The 19,720-nt window shown below is 41.6% G+C and overlaps 1 protein-coding gene across 1 annotated transcript; it reads left to right on the top strand.

The window, feature by feature from the left end:
- Window positions 1-3,410: 3,410 nt before the first annotated feature.
- Window positions 3,411-18,973, top strand: LOC137767194 (uncharacterized). Its single transcript, XM_068547910.1, has 4 exons — window positions 3,411-3,481; window positions 3,802-4,555; window positions 9,826-9,961; window positions 17,542-18,973. Exons 1-2 carry the CDS (start codon window positions 3,411-3,413, stop codon window positions 4,391-4,393), a joined length of 663 nt encoding a protein of 220 aa, XP_068404011.1. The 3' UTR covers window positions 4,394-4,555; window positions 9,826-9,961; window positions 17,542-18,973.
- The last annotated feature ends 747 nt before the right edge of the window (window positions 18,974-19,720 follow it).

The raw sequence follows: 19,720 nt of genomic DNA, 5'->3' as shown, positions 1-19,720 counted from the left end.
GTCCTTATTTCTCTCCACTGAAATGAGGACAATCACAAACTCCCATGCAGCCTTTATCACCAATGAATCTATTGATCTTTTCCCAATTGCCTTTCATCATAATTTGTACTGATTTTCAGTGTGCCCTTAGGCTTGGACTTCTCCATACTTCATTGCAATTGAAATCAGTTCCTTAGGGGTTGGAGATAGGATTGGAGCTCTCTGTTCTATGGCCTGCCTCTCCCTGTGAGCAAAATATCTGAACCACTGGTCTAGTTCTGGAGGTGGGGACAATGGTTGGCTTTTTTATGAGTGAAATTCCACCTTGAGTTGCTGAACGCTCAGTTGATACAGGGTGGGGAATACTAGCCCCAGATCTCCTCAGATCACCATCTTCACTGAGGAACTCCCACCTTAAGAACCCATTCTTTCTAGTATCTTCACAATTTTTTCTGTAAATCCACAACTGTACTAAAGTAGTTTAATTTTTAAATGTGCTGAAAAAAAATTGCCCAGCCTCAGTGAATTCCGATAAATGAATCTCTTGGACCACCTCTTTAAGTGATCTAGGGAAATGTATTTGGAAGATAGGGAAAAGTAACGTTTATATGGAGGAAAAAAAAAATACAAAGCATCTGTATCCTCACCAAGTTTCAGTCTGGATATCCATTCTTTTATGCTAGGAGGATGACAAATATCTAGGGCTAGAATATTAAGAACACTATTTCAAAATCAACATTAGTCCTTACCCTTCAAAGTTGTTTATGCCCTCTTTCCTCTTTCCTTTGCTTTATCCAGCTCTGTATTTTTATAGGGACCTACTTGTATTTTGACATTTTAATCTGGTTTTCCACCTGTGGAATAATTTTCACACTCTTATCATGGCTAGAAAGGAGTTAGGAAGGTTTGTAGAAAAGATATTAAACAAATGCTTCTGCAAATTCTGAAACCAGAATTTGTGAGAGAAGAGAGAAACAGCTATTCTGGTCTTTAACAAATAGCATTTGTGGTTTGGGAAGGGAAGAGGACCACAGGTTCCTTTCTCCCATATACAAACCACAGCTGGTGGGCATGTTGCTTTATTAGTAGGGTACAGGTCAGTTTTCCAAGAATAAGTCCTTACTTATGGGTTTTAAAGACATTTTTGGAAGAATATTCCAGGCTTTTTTAATGAGTGAACTAAGCTACCATTTAGGACGCTCTCTTGTTCATGAAACACTGAAATTTAACAGCTGAGATGGCTGCTTTGCTTGATTTTGCTCATGTTTTAGATTGTTCTAAGGAATAACTCAGAAGATTCTTCTAAAAACACATCTCACAAAAGAGCTTGTGTACAAGAACCTTCCATTAAACATGTTAGAAAAGGTTTAATTATTAATGAGTAAGAGTTACATTGTTATCTTCAAAGTGGCCAATTCACAGATCCAGACATTATATTTTTCAATGAAGTTACCATGGAAGAAACAAAATTTATATTTAGAAGAGGAACTTTTATATTTTGTTATAACAGCTGTTACCTTTCTGGCACTCATTTATTGAATGTTGAGTACCTACATGTGCATACAGGAGTATTACTAGCTTTGTGAAGACTGCAAAGGAATCTGAAGACATTTCACCCTTCTAGAAATAACCTGTCTACTTGAAAAGGTTTGGATTTTAAGAAATACTTTGCAATTTTCAAAGTCATTTTTCCTCCCTAAAATCTCCGTTTGAACTTTATAATAGCAGCAGCAGGAGAGCTGGCTTGGTAGATATTATAGTCATACAATTGAAGAATTCTAGTCTCAGAAAGGTTGTAAAGGTCATTTAATCCAAACCTTTTATTATTTTATTTTATTTTTTTTAACATCTTTATTGGAGTATAATTGCTTTATAATGGTGTGTTAGTTTCTGCTTTATAACAAAGTGAATCAGCTATACGTATACCTATATCCCCATATCTCTTCCCTCTTGCATCTCCCTCCCTCCCACCCTCCCTGTCCCACCCCTCTAGGTGGTCACAAGGCACTGAACTGATCTCCCTGTGCTATGCGGCTGCTTCCCACTAGCTATCGGTTTAACATTTGGTAGTGTAGATATGTCCATGCCACTGTTTCAGTTTGTCCCAGCTTCCCCTTCCCCCTCCCCGTGTCCTCAAGTCCATTCTCTAGTAGGTCTGCATCTTTATTCCCGTCCTGCCCCTAGGTTCTTATCATACCAATTTTTTTTCATTTTAAAACAGTACCAGATGACAAAATGTTGCAAAAATGAAATTCTTCTATACCTTTTGTTTAGCTGCTACACATATAAACATCTTATATAACCTCAGTGGAATTTCAAAACTGGGAAATTAAATGTGATATGATACCGTCAACTGATTTTTAGAACTTATTTAAATTTTGCCAATTGATCCACTAATGTCCTTTTCCTAGGCTAGGATCCAATCCAGGATCACAGCTTTTTTTAAAAAATTAATTAATTAATTAATTATTATTATTATTATTATTATTTTGGCTGCGTTGGGTCTTCGTTGCTGCGCACGGGCTTTCTCTAGTTGTGGCGAGCAGGGGCTACTCTTCTTTGCAGTGCACGGGCTTCTCATTGAGGTGGCTTCTCTTGTTGTGGAGCACGGGCTCTAGACGCGTGGGCTTCAGTAGTTGTGGCGTGTGGTCTCAGTAGTTGTGGCTCGTGGGCTCTAGAGCACAGGCTCAGTAGTTGTGGTGCATGGGCTTAGTTGCTCCGTGGCATGTGGGATCTTCCCGGACCAGGGCTTGAACCCGTGTCCCCTGCATTGGCAGGCAGATTCTTAACCACTGCGCCACCAGGGAAATCCCACTGTTCCCATGTTTCTTAAACCTTCTCTAATTAAGGGCAGTTCCTCAGTTTCTTTGTCCTTCACGATGCTGGTATTTTTTAATTGTACTGGTTCCTTATTTTGTAGAATGTTTCGCATTCGTAACCCATTCCTTTTCAAGCTTAAGCAACCAAACATGGTTATTCCCTGAGATCTCACAGAAGTTAGTGGCAGAGCACCTTGTACACAAAAGACTGCTAATTTTATGGAGAGTTCATCCCAAGGTTTCAGAAAGCATGTCTTCCTGCCAGAAGGGTGAGGGTTGATACAAGTAAATTGGTGAATTTATCCAACAGTTGTATAATATATGCAAATTATTTATATACTAGATTACTGATTTCCTATGGAGTCTTGGGTTTTATGCTAAGCCCTGGGACTATAATAGTGTGCAAAACCCAAAACAGTCCCAAGCCCACAGTTTTAGCTCCTTTTTGAGTCCCCCCAGGACTTTGTAGTGTTTTGGAGGACAAGGAAGTGTATGCCTATGTAAACACAAAGAACATTCAGAACATGGCTAGCAGCAAAGTGCTATTTCAAATGAAATTATGCAAAAAGACTGGTTTTAGACAGAATGAGTTTTATAGAAGGGGAGTAAAGCATGGCGACTAATGGAGAAACCCCTAAATACAAATACCATCACCATCATCGGAGAGATGGAGGGACGGGTAGGTAAGTAGGTGGTCGGTGGGTGGGTAGGTAGGTAGGTAGATAGGAAGAAGAACTAATATATCTATGTTTATCTGTACTTATAGATATATCTAAGGCAGATCAATCTGTTGATCTATCACACACACACAACCCCACCCCATGTCCTCTAGTACCCTCCTGGCGTCTCTCCCAGGCCAAGACACATTGGCTGTGCTCTGGGTTAGATCGAGGTGCCAATTCACAGAGACAAAGGGGCAAAAGTAGGACTCCCTCAATCCCTCTCTTCCCAAAGACACTGGTGAGAGTCCTGACGGTTGAGGAAATCTGGGCAACTTGCAAAGAGAACAGAAGGAGAACAAGGCGAGAGGCAGCGCGCGGGAGAGGGAGGGTCGGCAGTGCTTGCCGGGGGTCTCCACCCGCAGCCGTGCCCTCTCGGAGTGCGTGTCCCGCCCCTTGTGGCCCCACGCGTGGGCTCCGCAGGCGGCCGCGCCCCGGTCTCCGAGACTGCAGCCCGCGTGGTGGCGCCTTGCTCCTCGTCAGCGGCCGCCACCTGCCCGTCAACGCCCCCGCCAGCCCCCACCGCGGCCCAACTTGACTGGAGTTGGGGTCCTGAGAGCCTGCCCCCTACAGCCGGCCGGCGGAGAGCCCCGCCCCGCCATCCCAGGTCCGAGACCCCTCTCCGCTCTCGCGATGGGAAAAGTTGGCGCCGGCGGCGGCTCCTCAGCCGGGCTGAGCGCGCGCGCTCCTCGCTGGCGCGGGGCTCGCGGTCCTCCAGGTACCGGGTGCCTGTGGCGGCGGCTCCTGCTGGTTCCTGTGGTACCGGAGTCCCGACCCCGGGGATCCCCTCATCCGTCGCTGCGAGGACGGGCTCCTAGCAACCCCTTCCCTTCCCGAGCGGTGCGACGTGAGCAGGAGCAGATGGAGCGGCAGTAGCCGCCCCTGGGGACTTGGGGCAGCCGGAGCGTAGGCTCCGGAGCGAGAAGAAGCAGCCACAGATTTCGGGGATGGAGGCGCGGAGGTTGACAGACAGCCTGGGAGCGGTGGCGGGGAGTCCACCACACAAAGGCTGCTTCGTTGTCCTGACCGCCACAGCCGGTGAGCAGAGCAGTGCTGAGGGGGCGGGTCGAAGAGGTGAAGGGCGAGGGGTGGTGGGCTTTAACGGGGGCTGGAGAAGCCGGTGTGAGGCTCCTGACGGGGGGAGTGTGCAAAATGGAGCCTCTGCCCACCTTCCTGAGGAGCTGTATCGCCTCAGAACGTGCCAGCGTCCCTCCCTCAGGGACTTGCATCTTCTGCTCCCAGCGCCAACCCTGAGAGAAACTGCCGAGGTAGCACGGAAATCCTACTTCCTGTCACAGTGGCCGGTGGAGTCGAAGACCAGGCAAAGAGTAGGATATTGTTAAGTATTTGGAGTGAGGGGGTCATAGGGTTAACTTTTAGGGCAGCCTGACATTCTCTGGAGTGATTCCCCCTTTACTTGCTACAAGCTTACTGATGTCTCTAGTTAAAGTTTAAGATGACATATTTATAGGCTCTATGGAAGGGGATGAGAACTGAGATGGGCAATCATTGCCCTTTAGTGCCATCCTTATTTCTTGGCATTTAGGGGTTGCAAGTTACAGAGAGAGCCTGTATCACCTTCTAAAGGCCCCAGCGTGTGTGTGTCTGTGCCTGTGCGTGTGTGTGTGTGTGTGTGTGTGTGTGTGTGTAGAGCCGGGGCTTTGCAATTTGTGCATTTTTGATTGTTCTCCGGTGTGATCCAGTCCTAGAAACATCAATACCCCAGTGATTAACAACCCCTGATCTCCACCACTGCCTGACTTCCTGCAGTGAAGAGCGCGCACACACACAAAATGGACCTTTTCTTATGAGGTGAAAGAGATGAATAGATTGCAGGAGGCTGACACCTAGGGACAGGGGGTCTGTGATGGGCTTCTGCTGGACACAAAGAGGTCAGTAAGGGTGAAAGTTGGTGATTTGGGGCCATGCCAGGAGAGGTTTTAGATTTGAGGTAATAAATGGGCACCTCTTCAATCTGTCAAAGCTGTCAACAGTGAACGGGGAAACTCTTATTGGCAGAAATAGTAAAACAATAGCTTTTCTGGTAATGATTGAGACCATTTAAAAAGTGTGTGAAAGTTCTCTAGGCTACCATAAAGCAGGGATTGAGAAGTTATGACCAACGATAGACAAAAAGTAAACACATATATAGGTAAGTGGGGATTCAGTCAGGAAACTGAGCGTTTACTCTTTGGAATATGCACAGGTCAACCAGCCCAGCTACTTCTACCGTGCCTTCATTTATGAGAGAATCTCCAGAAACCTTCCCAGAGACATGGCATTGAGTTGTGCTCGTTGTTAGCTTTGAAATAATTGTTTTGAACATTTTAAAGTAAATATCTGCTCATTAGGAATTCTGTTGGTACATAGGTATAGATAGTAGTATTGATGCAAATCATGATACCAGCACTCAGTACTGACAGCCCTATCCCAAGAGCATTCACCTGCCCTAATGTCTGGCATTGAGGACACAGTTTCTGGTTCGTATGTTGTTCATATACAAGTTTACTGAAATAATTGCAGTAGATATTCTCTCCATCAAGCTCCTGGAGACCTTTGCCCTCACTCCCTTCTTTAATCGCATCTTTAATATCATTATCACTAAAATTATTCATCCTGTTTAAATTTGAATTTCTAAAACTTTTGCACTTCTTCAGTTAGTTCATTCAGAATTTCTGGCTTTAAAGGGAAGTTTCAGACACATCAAAGGACTCTGAAAAAGAAACATATGCTGTTATCTCAGCTGCAGAGTATCCCTTACCTAGTCCTGAAAGATTTTGGATAGAATAAGAGAGAGAAAAAATACATCTTTGGCAAACCAGATGCTTGTTCATTTAAGAAATGACTGAAATGTATTGTCAGATTGTGTGTGTGTGTGTGTGTGTGTGTGTGTTACATGCATGCTCATATGTTTGTGCTTACAAGCCAAATAATGACAGTGTGGGTCAAATCATGGATGGGTGGCATGTGGTAGTCCAGTAAGGCTACTTATTGTAATAAATAATAGGAGTGGTGACTGTTAATGTTTGAGCACCCAAAATTTGCTAATTAGTGAGCTTTCTTTCTTGTCTGAAGTCTTCCATTTCTTAATGCCAACCCCCAACACACACACCTTTTTTGGTATGTGTGTACATGTCCTCATAAACAGAGCTAATCAATTTCATGTAGCCAAATTCATCTGTCTGAGCGTGATGGAGAAAGTAACATTTAAAGTTATTATTTTTGTCAATTGGAGTATGGGGAATCAGAGGAAACAGATAGAGGTGACTTGAAATAGAAAGCAAGAATGGAGATTTGAATTCTAGTCCTATTTATTTATCACGTACCATCAGCAAGTCGATATAATGATTTGAGTTTGAATTTCTTCATCTGTAAATTGGGGTCCATGCCAGTTGGGATCAGTTGACAGAATCACATATATTGATACAGATAAAAAGGGCATTGTTGTTGTAAAGTCACATACACGTGTGTGTCACTGCCATTCCTCACACTTTTTTCTCTCAAATCATTAAGAGGAACAGTTGATCAACCCTAAATCTGAAGACAAAGTCAGAAGTTCATAATTTGCCACTTAGATTTCCTCCCCCAGAAAGAGGTGGGATGCAGGCACCACACATCTTTTGGACCTGTCTGATCTTTAGCTAAAAGCCAAGGCTAAGAAAGACTAATGGTTATAATAAAACCTGAGTTAAAAATATTAATTTATGGTAATTATAGGCTACCCATATAACTTGTCAAGAATTCTGAGTGGCTTCTTTGCCTCCGTCTCTCTCCTTCCTGTCTCCTTCCTGCTTGGAGCAGCCATTGGTAGATGTAATTTTTGCTGTGCACATGATGAGACCTTTCCCTCTTCTATGAGTGTGTGTTTGTGTGTTCAGAGGAATTCCCAAAATTTGAGAGCCATTATTTAAACCCAGGTACTGATATTTGCATCCTTGTCATACAGGACAGCCTTTCTTGATGGAAATGTGTGCAAGATCTGGACCAAATGAGGGAATCCCATGGCATCAAGGATGCTGAGTGCAGATAATTTGTCAGGGGAAGAACATGCTGCTTCTGCACAACTTATTTTATACATGATCTAATTTTATATGATGATATTTACTGTCTTGTGGGGTATGTGTGTGTGTGTGTGTGTGTGTGTTATTTTTTCTTCCACTGAGTTCCAAAATGGTAACCAGTATTAGCTCATTAATCCCTATGAAATTCTTATTAGGTAGGTAGTAAGCATTAATATCTCTTTCTCACATTTTTACGCTGAATATGATTGAAATATTTTGTTTTCTCACCCCCGTCTCCTTCTTACTGGCAGTGTTTCTCAAAAACAGTCATCTGCAATACACTATTTAACTTACATCATTATGATGGTATTAATGCTGCATGTATCAAATGCTGCATGACTGTCTGATTGTTTGACATTGCATGTCTTCTCCTTCTGATATTTTTAGACCTGAGATGTAACCACACAACCTTGGTAATTAAGCTAGGTCATTTTTTGTTTTGGGGGTTTTGGGAGTTTTTTTGGTAAAATGCTTTATTGTCATCATTTATTTAATTTTCACAGTAATCTTGTGAGGGACACGTTCTCACACCCATTACACAGATCAGCAAACAGGTTAAGAAAGGGTAAGTAACTTGGCTAAGGTGTTAGGGAGGGTGAGGAACAGAGAATAATTTGGAACCTGCTTTGATCTGACTCCAAAATCTACCCTTGCCTTACAGATTTTAATGTAGAACTTAGAAATCAGTACCTTTTAAGATTGTAAAATTATTTGAGTGGATTTCAGAGGAGGTTGAGAAGAGGTAAATCCTGGTTAGGGAAGCTCTACCTCCTTGTGAAAAAGGAATGTTTTTAACATGTGCCTGTCACATTTCATTCCTTAGTTCCAAAGGTGACTTCATTGTTCCCCCACTTCATCTTTAGAGAGTCTTAAAATGAACAATTGGGTGATATATTGAGCATAGGGTCACGGGCAGATTTTGAGATCTGGTCTTGTTTAATACATTTCTGTGTTAACAACAAAATCTGATTTTATTTTGACATTGGCTGTGAAAACTGGGTTTAGTGATCATTTGTGTAAGATCTTTTCACCTGACCTTTTTTCTTTTTTAATAAATTTATTTGTTTTATTTATTTATTTTTGGCTGCATTGGGTCCTTGTTGCTACCCGTGGGCTTTTCTCTAGTTGCAGAGAGCAGGGGCTACTCTTTTTTGCCGTGCGCAGGCTTCTCATTGAGGTGGCTTCTCTTGTTGCGGAGCACGGGCTGTAGGTGTGCAGGCTTCAGTAGTTGTGGCATGCGGGCTCAGTAGTTGTGGCTCACAGGCTGTAGAGTGCAGGCTCAGTAGTTGTGGCACATGGGCTTAGTTGCTCCACAGCATGTGGGATCTTCCTGGACCAGGGCTCGAACCCGTGTTCCCTGCATCGGCAGGTGGATTCTTAACCACTGTACCACCAGGGAAGCCCTCACCTGACCTTTGAAATTTTAATAGAATTGGCTTTCTTTAGCAAAACTTTAGCAAATTTATATTTTCCTTTTCTGATCAAGGCTCTGGTCCTGATCAAGAATGCAAATGCAGTGTGGCATGGAAGGCTATTTGCTATTGAGGAAAAAAAGCATAAGATGTGGAGGCAGATGGACTTAGGTTTGAATCTCAGATCTCCTTACTAACTGTCTTTAATATAGGGAGACTATCTGCTGTCTGCTTTCTGATGACGCATAGATGGTTGTTCCTCTGACTGTCCACCCAGGTCTGACAGTATTTTAGTGTCTTCAACTTGAGAGGGTTGAACACTTTGTACTTATAAGTCAAGTTCTGGGGAAATAAAGGTGACACATTGATCTATGCCCTTGACTTGAGAGTGAGCAAATCTTACGTTTCACATGATTAGGTGTGTCCCTGTTGTTCATATACATATGTATTTATAGAAATGCCTGAAATTTGAATGCCACTATTTAAATCAGGTACGGGTATTTGCAGTAAGATATAAAGGTGTAGTAGTTTGTTTTACATCATCTTTGTGTTGGCAAATATGGAATCTCTAGCTACAAAATGCATAATTTAAGAATAGAAATTAACCCCTTTTTGAAATTTGCTGGTACCATCTAGAAAAGATAATTAAATATTGACTCTGGGAATGATTCACATTTTTAGAGTTATGAATAGAGTATAACTGGGCACAAAATACATGGAGTGTCTTCTTTATTTATGATGTTAATAATTGCTAACATTCAGGGAGTACAAACTGTGTGCCAGGGACAAGCCAACAACCTTATATAAATTATCTTATCGACTTTTAATTCTACAGATATTTGCTGAGCACCTAATTTGTTCCAGGCACTGATCAAAAGGTGTGTGTGAAGTGGTACAAAAAGTTATGAACATTCCTATGAGGCAGTAGAAGATCCTTGTCATCTGATGGCAAAACTGCTAAAGAAGTAAAGGTGAGACGGGAACCTTCTGGCTGGGATGGTTGTGAAGGCTCATGGCAAGGGTGATGCTTGCATTGGACCATGAATAGTAGTGAGGACTTTAAAAGGGGAGTTTTGAGATGACTCTAAGTACATGGTAGGCAAAAGAACCGCAAGGGCAAGTGTGGAGAGGAAAGAGATTACAATTTCTTAATCTGTGACCTCAATTTTGAATGATTATAGATATATTGCATGCCCAATGAGAAACTGAAAATCTATGCCAAGGAAAAAATCTGTGCCATCCCTTAAAGATTTGATTGCCCTTATTTGCACATTTAAATCTCATCTTGGATGTTGTAGCTTTTTTTTTATTATGACTTCTTTCTCAAACACAGTTTTCAAAAAAAAAAAAAATAGACTGTCATTTATTTAGTAAACTCTGTCAGAGACATCCTCAGCCAGGCTGCCCAGACTGCCACGTTGCTTTATGTCTTTAAATTTATATGCAAATTCTGTGACCTGCCTTTTTGTGTATCTTAATTATTGTCCTATACCTCTAGAAAGTATGGAGACTACACCTTTGTCTCCAGAGGGGAAACTGGACAAAGAGCATCCCTGCAGTGGCCATAGGTGATGGCCTGAAAGAAGTGTGAGGAGGAGCCAGACTCCTCAGAATATAATGGTTTCTGCAGAGGGGGGGCTCTACTCAGATCAGATGGATGCAATAGTTAAAACCTTGGCGAGAAACAGAGGTGAAATCCTGCTGTTCAAGGTTTACAGTGAAAGAACAGAGCTTGTTTTAAAGTGTAGGTAGGGATAAAAGGACCTGAATGCTCTGACATGAACTTTTACATGTACATAAAAGGTCTCATATCTCTCTGCTGAGATCTGCTGAATGTTTTTATACTACTTAAATCAGTAATGTACCTTTGCACTGTTCGAAATGACTCACTTTTGAAGAATTTTGTCATATTACTTCAGTTTTATTTTTATCATAGTCCTAAGAGATTAGAAGGACAGATATGATTATTACCAACTTTTTGTGGGAGATGAGACAGGCACCACTGGATTACCTGTGTGATTTACACTTCAGTTGTTGGAGGAAGAGGGGCTAAACCTTAGGACACAGCATTCCACTGATCCCTGGACTTGCTCAGGCTTTTTCTGCCGTGGGTTTGAGACAGAATTTATGTTTTGGCTGAAGCCTGCACTCCTGTCCATCAGGGACCTCGGTGGTTGGGGAGAAGCGTGGAGATTGGGCACTGGAGAACCTATACAAATTACATGTGCTGAGCTTTAGGACAAGTTGCTTGGTCCAGGTTGATTTGTGGGTCATTATTAGCCTTTAAAAAGGGCATATACCCTGAGAAAATCATAATTCAAAAAGAGTCATGTACCACAATGTTCATTGCAGCTCTATTTACAATAGCCAGGGCATGGAAGCAACCTAACTGTCCATCGACAGATGAATGGATAAAGAAGATGTGGCACATATATACAATGGAGTATTACTCAGCCATAAAAAGAAACAAAATCGAGTTATTTGTAGTGAGGTGGATGGACCTAGAGTTTGTCATACAAAGTGAAGTAAGTCAGAAAGAGAAAAATACCATATGCTAACACATATATATGGAATCTAAAAAAAAAATGGTTCTGAAGAACCTAGGGGCAGGACAGGAATAAAGATGCAGACGTAGAAAATGGACTTGAGAACACGGGGAGGGGGAAGGGGAAGCTGGGATGAAGTAAGAGAGTAGCATTGACACATATACACTACCAAATGTAAAATAGATCGCTAGTGGGAAGCAGCCACATAGCACAGGGAGATCAGCTCAGTGCTTTGTGATCACCTAGACGGGTGGGAAAAGGAGGGTGGAAGGGAGACACAAGAGGGAGGAGATATGGGGATATATGTATATGTATAGCTGATTCACTTTGTTATACAGCAGAAATCAGCACACCATTGTAAAGCAATTATACTCCAATAAAGATGTTAAAAAAAAAGTGACCATGCACAGCATTGCCAAGATTTACTGCCAGCAAGGTGCCATTGCCTGTTGATACAAAGGTTATTTTAAGTGCCCACCATTATAAACGAGTCATCAGTGCCTTCTTTTGCACTTGTATCTAATTGAGATGGGGGGTGGAGGGGGTTTTACAGATAAAGCAGAGAGGAGTTTGCTGAACACTGGCAACTCTGCTCCACCCAGATGTGCTATCTACATGATAACAGAAGCTGACTTTTTACAACAATAATAAAAATCACCATATTTTTTGAGCAATTCTCTGTAAGCACATTGAAGAATATCACTACGTTATTTAATTGAGACCTCACAACAACCTTGTGAAGTAGGTATTATCTCTGTTCTAATACTGTGGAAACCCGAGGCTCAGAGGAGTTAAGAAAGCTGCCCTAAATTACCTGACCAGTGACACATCTGAGATTTGAGTTATGTTCTAACTTTGGCCCTAAAGTTCTTTCTACTGGATCACGCCACCCCTGTGTATGGGTTTATTTTGGGGTTCCTTAGAGAATTTATAAGTCAGTTCAGAGTGATGGTAGGGAGAAGTCTTGGCATGAGAGGAAAAATCTTAAGTGTGCCTCTTTCCAAGTCACCGTGTTCTCAGGTCCCTGGCCCTTTTTATTCCTTCCTGACCTCCAGTTATCCCTGCGAATGACTCACATAGCGTCACTAATGTGTATTGTCTCCAGCTTGTTATCCTGGAAGATGTGTGGAAGCTGCCACTTGCTTTCTCCCTGCTGGCTGCTGACCCTAGAGAGGCAGCATGGACACCATGGACACTTACCTTAAGATAGGGCTACTGAGACATGTTATCAGGTATTTGGCGAACAATATTGGGTTGGCCAGAAAGTTCGTTCAGGTTTTTCCCAGAGCCTAAGGTTTGAGGGTTCTGGTCACGTTCCCTAACTAGAATGACGGAGGATGTGGGAACCCAAACTCATGGTCCATCTGATTCAGGGCTTGCCTATTTGGAAAGTAAAAGGTCTTTGGTTTAGTCCTTCACTTCCTACCACTCTCAATTAGAATTATGAAAAGGGCATTTGTCACCCGGACTTGGAAATTCTGTCTCTAATCTCCACCTGACCTGCCCTGTATTTTGTCCAGTGGGTGGAGGGATTTTGAAGTGGGCTCTCTTACTGACAACAAAACTACCTTCAGGTAAGATCCTCAGGCCCCTGCTTCTAAGTGAGTATCCTTTACCCTTTGAATTGTCTTTGTAACATTCTTGGTAAACAATTGACCATATAATTGTAGGTCTATTTATGAATTTCCTATATTGTTAAAATTATCATTGTTTTTCTTAGGGAAAAACACACCATCTTGAGTCCTATTGCTTTACCGGAAATCTTAGTTTCATATAATAAATAAACAAACAAACATATAAAGTTTTATTGGAACACAACCCCATTCATTCATTTTTACATATCATCTGTTTTTGTGGTGCATGATGCAACAGCAGAGTTGAGTAGTTGTATTGGTTTGGCCAAAAAGTTCGTTCTGGATTTTCTGTACGGAAAACAGAGACCATATTTTCTATCTGACCCTTTATAAGAAAAGTGTGCTGACCACTGGTCTAGATCATGGGGAGGAGATTTTTAACCATTCCTTTAATATTTGTCTATGCTGTTTTAAAATTTTTTGCCATGTGTATGTATTCCTTTTGTGATAAAGCTATTAAAACATTTTAAATGATTGTGCTACATACTAAAATGTAGCCTTTGCCCTTGAGGTCGCATATACTGGTGGGAATAGACAGCTACACAAACAGAAAAATTGCAGTTTAGAGTGATAAGTGCGTAATAAGCATAATAAGAATTGTGAAAAGTACTATGAGAACAAAAATGGGTGGGGAGCCAACTAACCCTCCTGGGAGAAGGAAGGAATGATTTTATAAGAAATTCGTATTTGAGCTGGCCTTTATTTATCCAGGATTAGGAATTTGCAAAGCCAGGGATGATTGGGAAGAGGAGAGGTTATCTATACCCAGTTTTCCCTCTTTTTTATGAGAATTAGGTCCATCTTAGTGGTTCTTAGTACATGTAACAATATGTGATCGATCATTCTTCCTTTAGACTCTCCTCCATCTCCATGCCATTTGGGACCCAGACTAACAGTCTTTAAATATCATGTTTGATTTCCTTTTTCCTTTTAAGCATCGTGTCTCTGAGTGGACCAAAGAATCTGAGCTCCCAAACAGATAAAGACTCGCCTTAAATCTTAAACATTTGCTCTCTCATCTCTTCACAGTAGAATGTCACTAGCATGGTTGTGACAGTTTCTGCTTGATATTTGTGATGTTGCTGCTTCTGCACAAGATGGAAATGGGTGATCCTGTCATCTTCTTGGGCCTGTGGCCTGAATCAGTGTGGCTGTTGGGGTGATTATGACAATTCGGTTGTCATTTTCTGTTAGTGCAATGTCGCTTCCCTAGGTTGTGTGATGGTATGTGATAGAGGGAACGACATCGCCGTATCCACAGTCACCTTGGTATATACGTGTAAATGTGAGGGATGGTGTACCTAAATTAGGTCAGTGCATAGCTCATGACTGTAATCTCAACAGCTTTCTCAAAGCTGCTCCCAGAGAAAAAAATTAACTCATAGAAGACTTTACATTTTTTTCCCCCAAAGACTCCTGTCCATCTCTTCTTCCTACTATGGATATTTTAGTTTTTTAAAGGTAATTGTACATTAAAAAGTATCATCACTGCGCTGCTTGTAGGATTTTCACAAATGAACACACACACAAATGTAGCCAAGCACTCATGTCACTGCAGCGTTCCAGAGGCCCTGCTAATACCCTTCGTAGTCAGTTCCCTCCCCTAGGATAACCTCTGATATGACTTCAAATAGCATAGGATGGTTTTTTTGTTTGTTTGTTTGTTTTTAAAGGTGTAAGCGAGATGGAAGTTGTCTTTTTTTTTTTTTTAACTTTGGGTTTATTTATTTATTTGTTTATGGCTGTGTTGGGTCTTTGTTTCTGCGCGAGGGCTTTCTCTAGTTGCGGCAAGTGGGGGCCACTCTTCATCGCGATGCGCAGGCCTCTCACTATCGCGGCCTCTCTTGTTGCGGAACACAGGCTCCAGACACGCAGGCTCAGCAACTGTGGCTCACGGGACTAGTCGCTCCGCGGCATGTGGGATCCTCCCAGACCAGGGCTCGAACACGTGTCCCCTGCATTGGCAGGCAGATTCTCAACCACTGCGCCACCAGGGAAGCCCCATAGGATGGTTTTAATTGCTTTTGTACTTCATATAAAGTTTATGTAAGTGGAATTCAATTCTATGTCCTTTTTAATTCAGCATTATGTTTTTTAATTTCTTCCAAATTATATTTATTTGTGAATTATTTGAGCTCTGTAATTTGAGATTTATACTCATATGTGTCTTTTTGATGAACATATAAAAAATAAAATGGGGGAGCCATTCAGAGTCCTCTGCCCCCCAACCCCCCACAGTAAACTATCAGTCAGTCCTCTCTACCAACATGTGTCCTAGGGATACTATGAAGTGAGAGGTTTGTTTATTTAATTTGTAATGAATTAATGAATGAGAAATGAAGCCTGCCCCTTCACTGCTGATTTTCTTCTCTCACGTCTTGCCTCCTCGAAGTTATCCTTCATTTAAGCATCTCAGGAGAGAACTTAAGATTGGAATGGGGTCTTGATGTGGGAGACTGAGAGGGTATAAGAAATGGTGTATAAAGAGCATAGAGAATATGTGACTGTTCGTGATTTGACCAATGCCTCAGAGCACTGACTTTTAATGCTTCATTCCCTGTGGAAGTTATGAATGTGGCTAGTGGAAAAACGTAATTAAGAAACCAGCCTGACTGTAGAAAACACAACTTTTGATTGAATTTGGTGGGTTTCTATTAATAGCAATATTCAACTAAAAGTATCAGAGCTATTTAGGTAATGGCAGGGACTTTCTTTCACTGATGGATTATCTGAGGAGGTATTATTTTCTATTTCAGAATGTATGGTGAGGTTGTTCCAAGAGTTGGCACCTCTGTATCCCCAGCATCTCGGTCTGCTGAGCCCCTTGCCAATCTAGTATGTGTAGTTGGCTTCCAGCTCAGGTTCAGTTCTTCTGAAAACTGCTGTTTTACACTCTTTTGGTGTTACAGACTTCATGTTGCTGACTTCAGAGCTTCACTGGAAGCATCTCTGTGGAATTGCTAATTCGTAAGGGCTGGCTGAGTTCATTCCTACCATAGTGGCTGCTTGTGTGATACATATTCATTCTCTGTATAGATGTAGATATAGCTCTATCTCTATCTCCAGAGGCTCTTTTTGGAAAGGCTTGGCTCTACCAATTTTACCTCATCTCTGGGTTTTGGGTTCCTCATGGTCTATGAGAAGGTAACATGGAGACCAAACCGTAGAGATGTCAACTCGCTTCTTTGAGAAGGGCAGTTACTTTCGTGGAAAGTGATCGTAGACATCAGTAAAATTATATGAGGGAGACTAAAACACCTCATTGTAGTAGAGTCAGGATTATCCTATTTATGAGCTCAATTTAATTAATTATTAAAGGCTAAGACGTTTAGAGAAAATTTTAACAGCATTCTATTAAGGTCACAGTGGCTAAGATTCAAGTTTAAATGGTTTTAGCGATTGCATTGTTTCAAGAAGTCTCTTCCATTTGGGGAGGTAATCTAAGATGTGAAGTGGAGAGGCCTGGGCTCAGGGTCAAAAGACTTAACGTCAGATTCATCCTCTGCTGTACACTGGCTCTGAGGTCTCAAATATGGCACTTACATTCCACAAATAAGGAGATAAAAATACCATTTCCCGAGTCAGCTTCCCATAAGCTATGAGAGCATCCCACGGAGTGAGGGCCTGACTCACTGTAGATGTCCATTGAACTTTTGGTTCAATTATATATGTCCATCTTCTCAAAGAGAGTTTGTTCAAGAAGTTTCTATGAGCCAGGAAGTTTCATGAGATGCTAATGGTCATGATTTGTGAGCATTGGTCCAGGATATTCTTTTTAGGTTGGGGGAAGATCATCAGTCTTCTGATCTAGAAGATTGGAGTTTTAGTTCTGATTTGTCCTTCATTTGTTGTGAAATTTTGGGACAAGTCACATAACCTTCCTTGAGCATTCAGTTTCCTCCCCTGGGCTATAAGAATAATACCTTGGACAGTTTACTGCAATTTCTTTGTGTATTTCCTTATCTGTAAAGTAAGCACAGTGATATTAGCCACCTCAGAAGATCTTCAAGAGACTAACATGATTCAACACCTGGAAATGCTCTAGCAGAGTGCCTGTTGCATGATGCGTGCTCAAAAAACGTTAACTGGAATGATTTTCACTTCTTCCTAGAACTCACTTGAATGAAATCACCAATCATAGAAATTGGAATGCTGAGTATGCTGTTAATACAGTGTTAATGCCATGATAGTTATCTGAAAAAAAAAAAAAAAAAAAGGAAAAGAAAAAAAAATGAAAACCTGTCTACCTGTCTAATGCTCCCAGTTTTATTTTACTGGAATTTTCTCCTCTTTCTCTCTCTCTCTCTCTCTCTCTCTCTCTCTCTCTCTGTCTCTCTTTTTTTTGCTCGCTATGATGTCCATTTGTGGTAGAGCGGCAACAACAGCAATAACAACAACTACAGTCGGGGGCCAAACTGCCAGAAACCAAGGATGAGAAAGGCTACCCCTCCTTGCCCAGTCCTCTTCTGTGCCGCTGGGTTTTCTCTGGCAGGAATGCTTCACGTATTTCCTCAGGAGCTGCAGAACTGGGAGCACAGCAGTTTTCCTAGAACGAGAGGCAGTAGGCGTCTGCTTCCCTTGCAGCTCATGTTCTCACTCAGCAACCAAGCATGTCTTTATCCCGGCGGAAGTTCAGACGGCCTTTCCCTTCCTGTCTCAGCAGCTCCTGCCCCAGCCTCAGACCCAGTCATGACAAGTATGGCTGCTGCGTGGAGCACGTCTTCTGAGCCCCACAGAAAATTCAGAGAGCCTCTCAGAGAATAAAGCTTTGCCTTGGACTGTGGCTTCGGCCGTGACTCTTTTTCCTAGCAAACTGTGGTGCTGAATGAAACAAGATGCAAACTGTAATCCAGTCACAAAGGCCAAAGGTTGAGGAAGAAATTGCCATTTCTCCTTCCTGCTTACAACTCAAGAGTCTGTCTCCCGAATCCTTGTTAGAGTTATTGGTATCCTGGCTTTATACATACACCCTGGTATTTGAGTGCATATACTGGTGCTCACAGCATTGGTTTGAAGTTAGTGGTTCTGTCATCGCTCTAGCTGTATGACTTGGACATTCAGTTAATCTCTGTGAGTCTCAACTTCCTCACTTGTATGGTGGGAGGAGTCATGTCTGTCCTGCTTACCTGGTCAAATAAAATCTCAACTTTGTAAGTCTGAAACCTTAGGGTCCCATACCTGGGTAGGAAGCTTGCATGTTATTTACCACAGCTTTTGTCTGCTGCCGGTGACCATCCCCTCACCAGCCTCCTGCACAGATGATCCTCCAGGTTCAGACTGAGGTCTGACTGGTGGGGGAGCTGGCCTCCTCAGGAGCTCTGACTGTGAGAAAGTTGTGCCAGGCTGAAATCTGAACTCTCCAATAACTTTTACCTGCTGGTTTCTGTTTCATCTCTGGATCCAACAGTACATTTAATGTCGAAGTCTTCTGTATATTGAAGACTACTGTAAAAAAAAATACAGTCAATTTTTTAAAACTGGGTATCAAGTCATTTTTTCAGTTCCTTTGCCTGCTCTGCCCTTGAGATCCTGATCTGGATTGACTGCATGGAACAGAACATGGTGCCTGGTGTTCCTGAACATTCTCAAGGGTCCTTGTGGCATCAGTTATAAAAGTTTTCCTGATGATCCCTAGAAGAAAGTGTGATTATTACTAATGATAGGTGTCCCCACACATAGTGGGTCTACTCAAATCCTAGAGCTATAATTGTAAAAGCAGGTTTCTTAACATGTTTTAAATTATTTTAACTTGGAAATAATTTCCCCCTCTATTACCTTGGATTATTTTTTATTCTGAAAAATAATAAAGATGAATTAAATTTAATAAAAGACTTAGAAAAAAATCTAAAGAATAAAAAGTTATTTGTAACCCATCTATTTGTAAAAAAATAAAATATTTTTATACCTTACACCTTGGTCATGTTTCCACATATATGATTGTATATTTATGTGTAATTGTTGAAATTATGTAACGTGGTTATGTGGCTCTGCATTTTGTTTTGCTGTCTTACTGAACATTGTATTGTCTTTCCCCATGTCATTATCAATTATTTATTAAGTATCATCATAATGGTTGCATCATAATATTCTATTGAATGAATACACTGTAATTTACTCAATGAACCCTTTGTTGTAATCCCTAATTTGTAGCCAATTTCCAGGAGCTTCAGGGCTATTCTCTTTGAGAAATGGAAATACGGGAGAAGGCAACACCTCTGGATTCCCACAGCAGGATTTTATTTTCCAAGTGCTGGGGTAATCCCTTCACTCCTCTCTTCCTAAGTAGGCAGAGTTAACAGGACATGTAGATCAGATCCTGTCAGAGCTGGAAAGCTAAAAAAACAGGTTGATTTGTGCATATGTATTAGTGTGTTGTATCCTCACTTCACAAATTCAAGTTTAAAATGCTGTACTGGTGATTTCTATAATCAACAAGATGTTTGGATTTGTTTCATTTACTGATGCAAACGGGCCCACCAAGGACTTGAACTGCCTCTTTCCTCTGATATCAAGGATTTTCCCTTGATCAAGGAAATTGAAGAAATCCAAG

This window comes from Eschrichtius robustus, chromosome 7 (genome assembly GCF_028021215.1).
Source record: "Eschrichtius robustus isolate mEscRob2 chromosome 7, mEscRob2.pri, whole genome shotgun sequence".
In the NCBI taxonomy this organism is placed as follows: domain Eukaryota; kingdom Metazoa; phylum Chordata; class Mammalia; order Artiodactyla; family Eschrichtiidae; genus Eschrichtius; species Eschrichtius robustus.
Note: the sequence above shows the minus strand (reverse complement) of the source record. Positions and strands in the feature narration are given on the sequence as shown.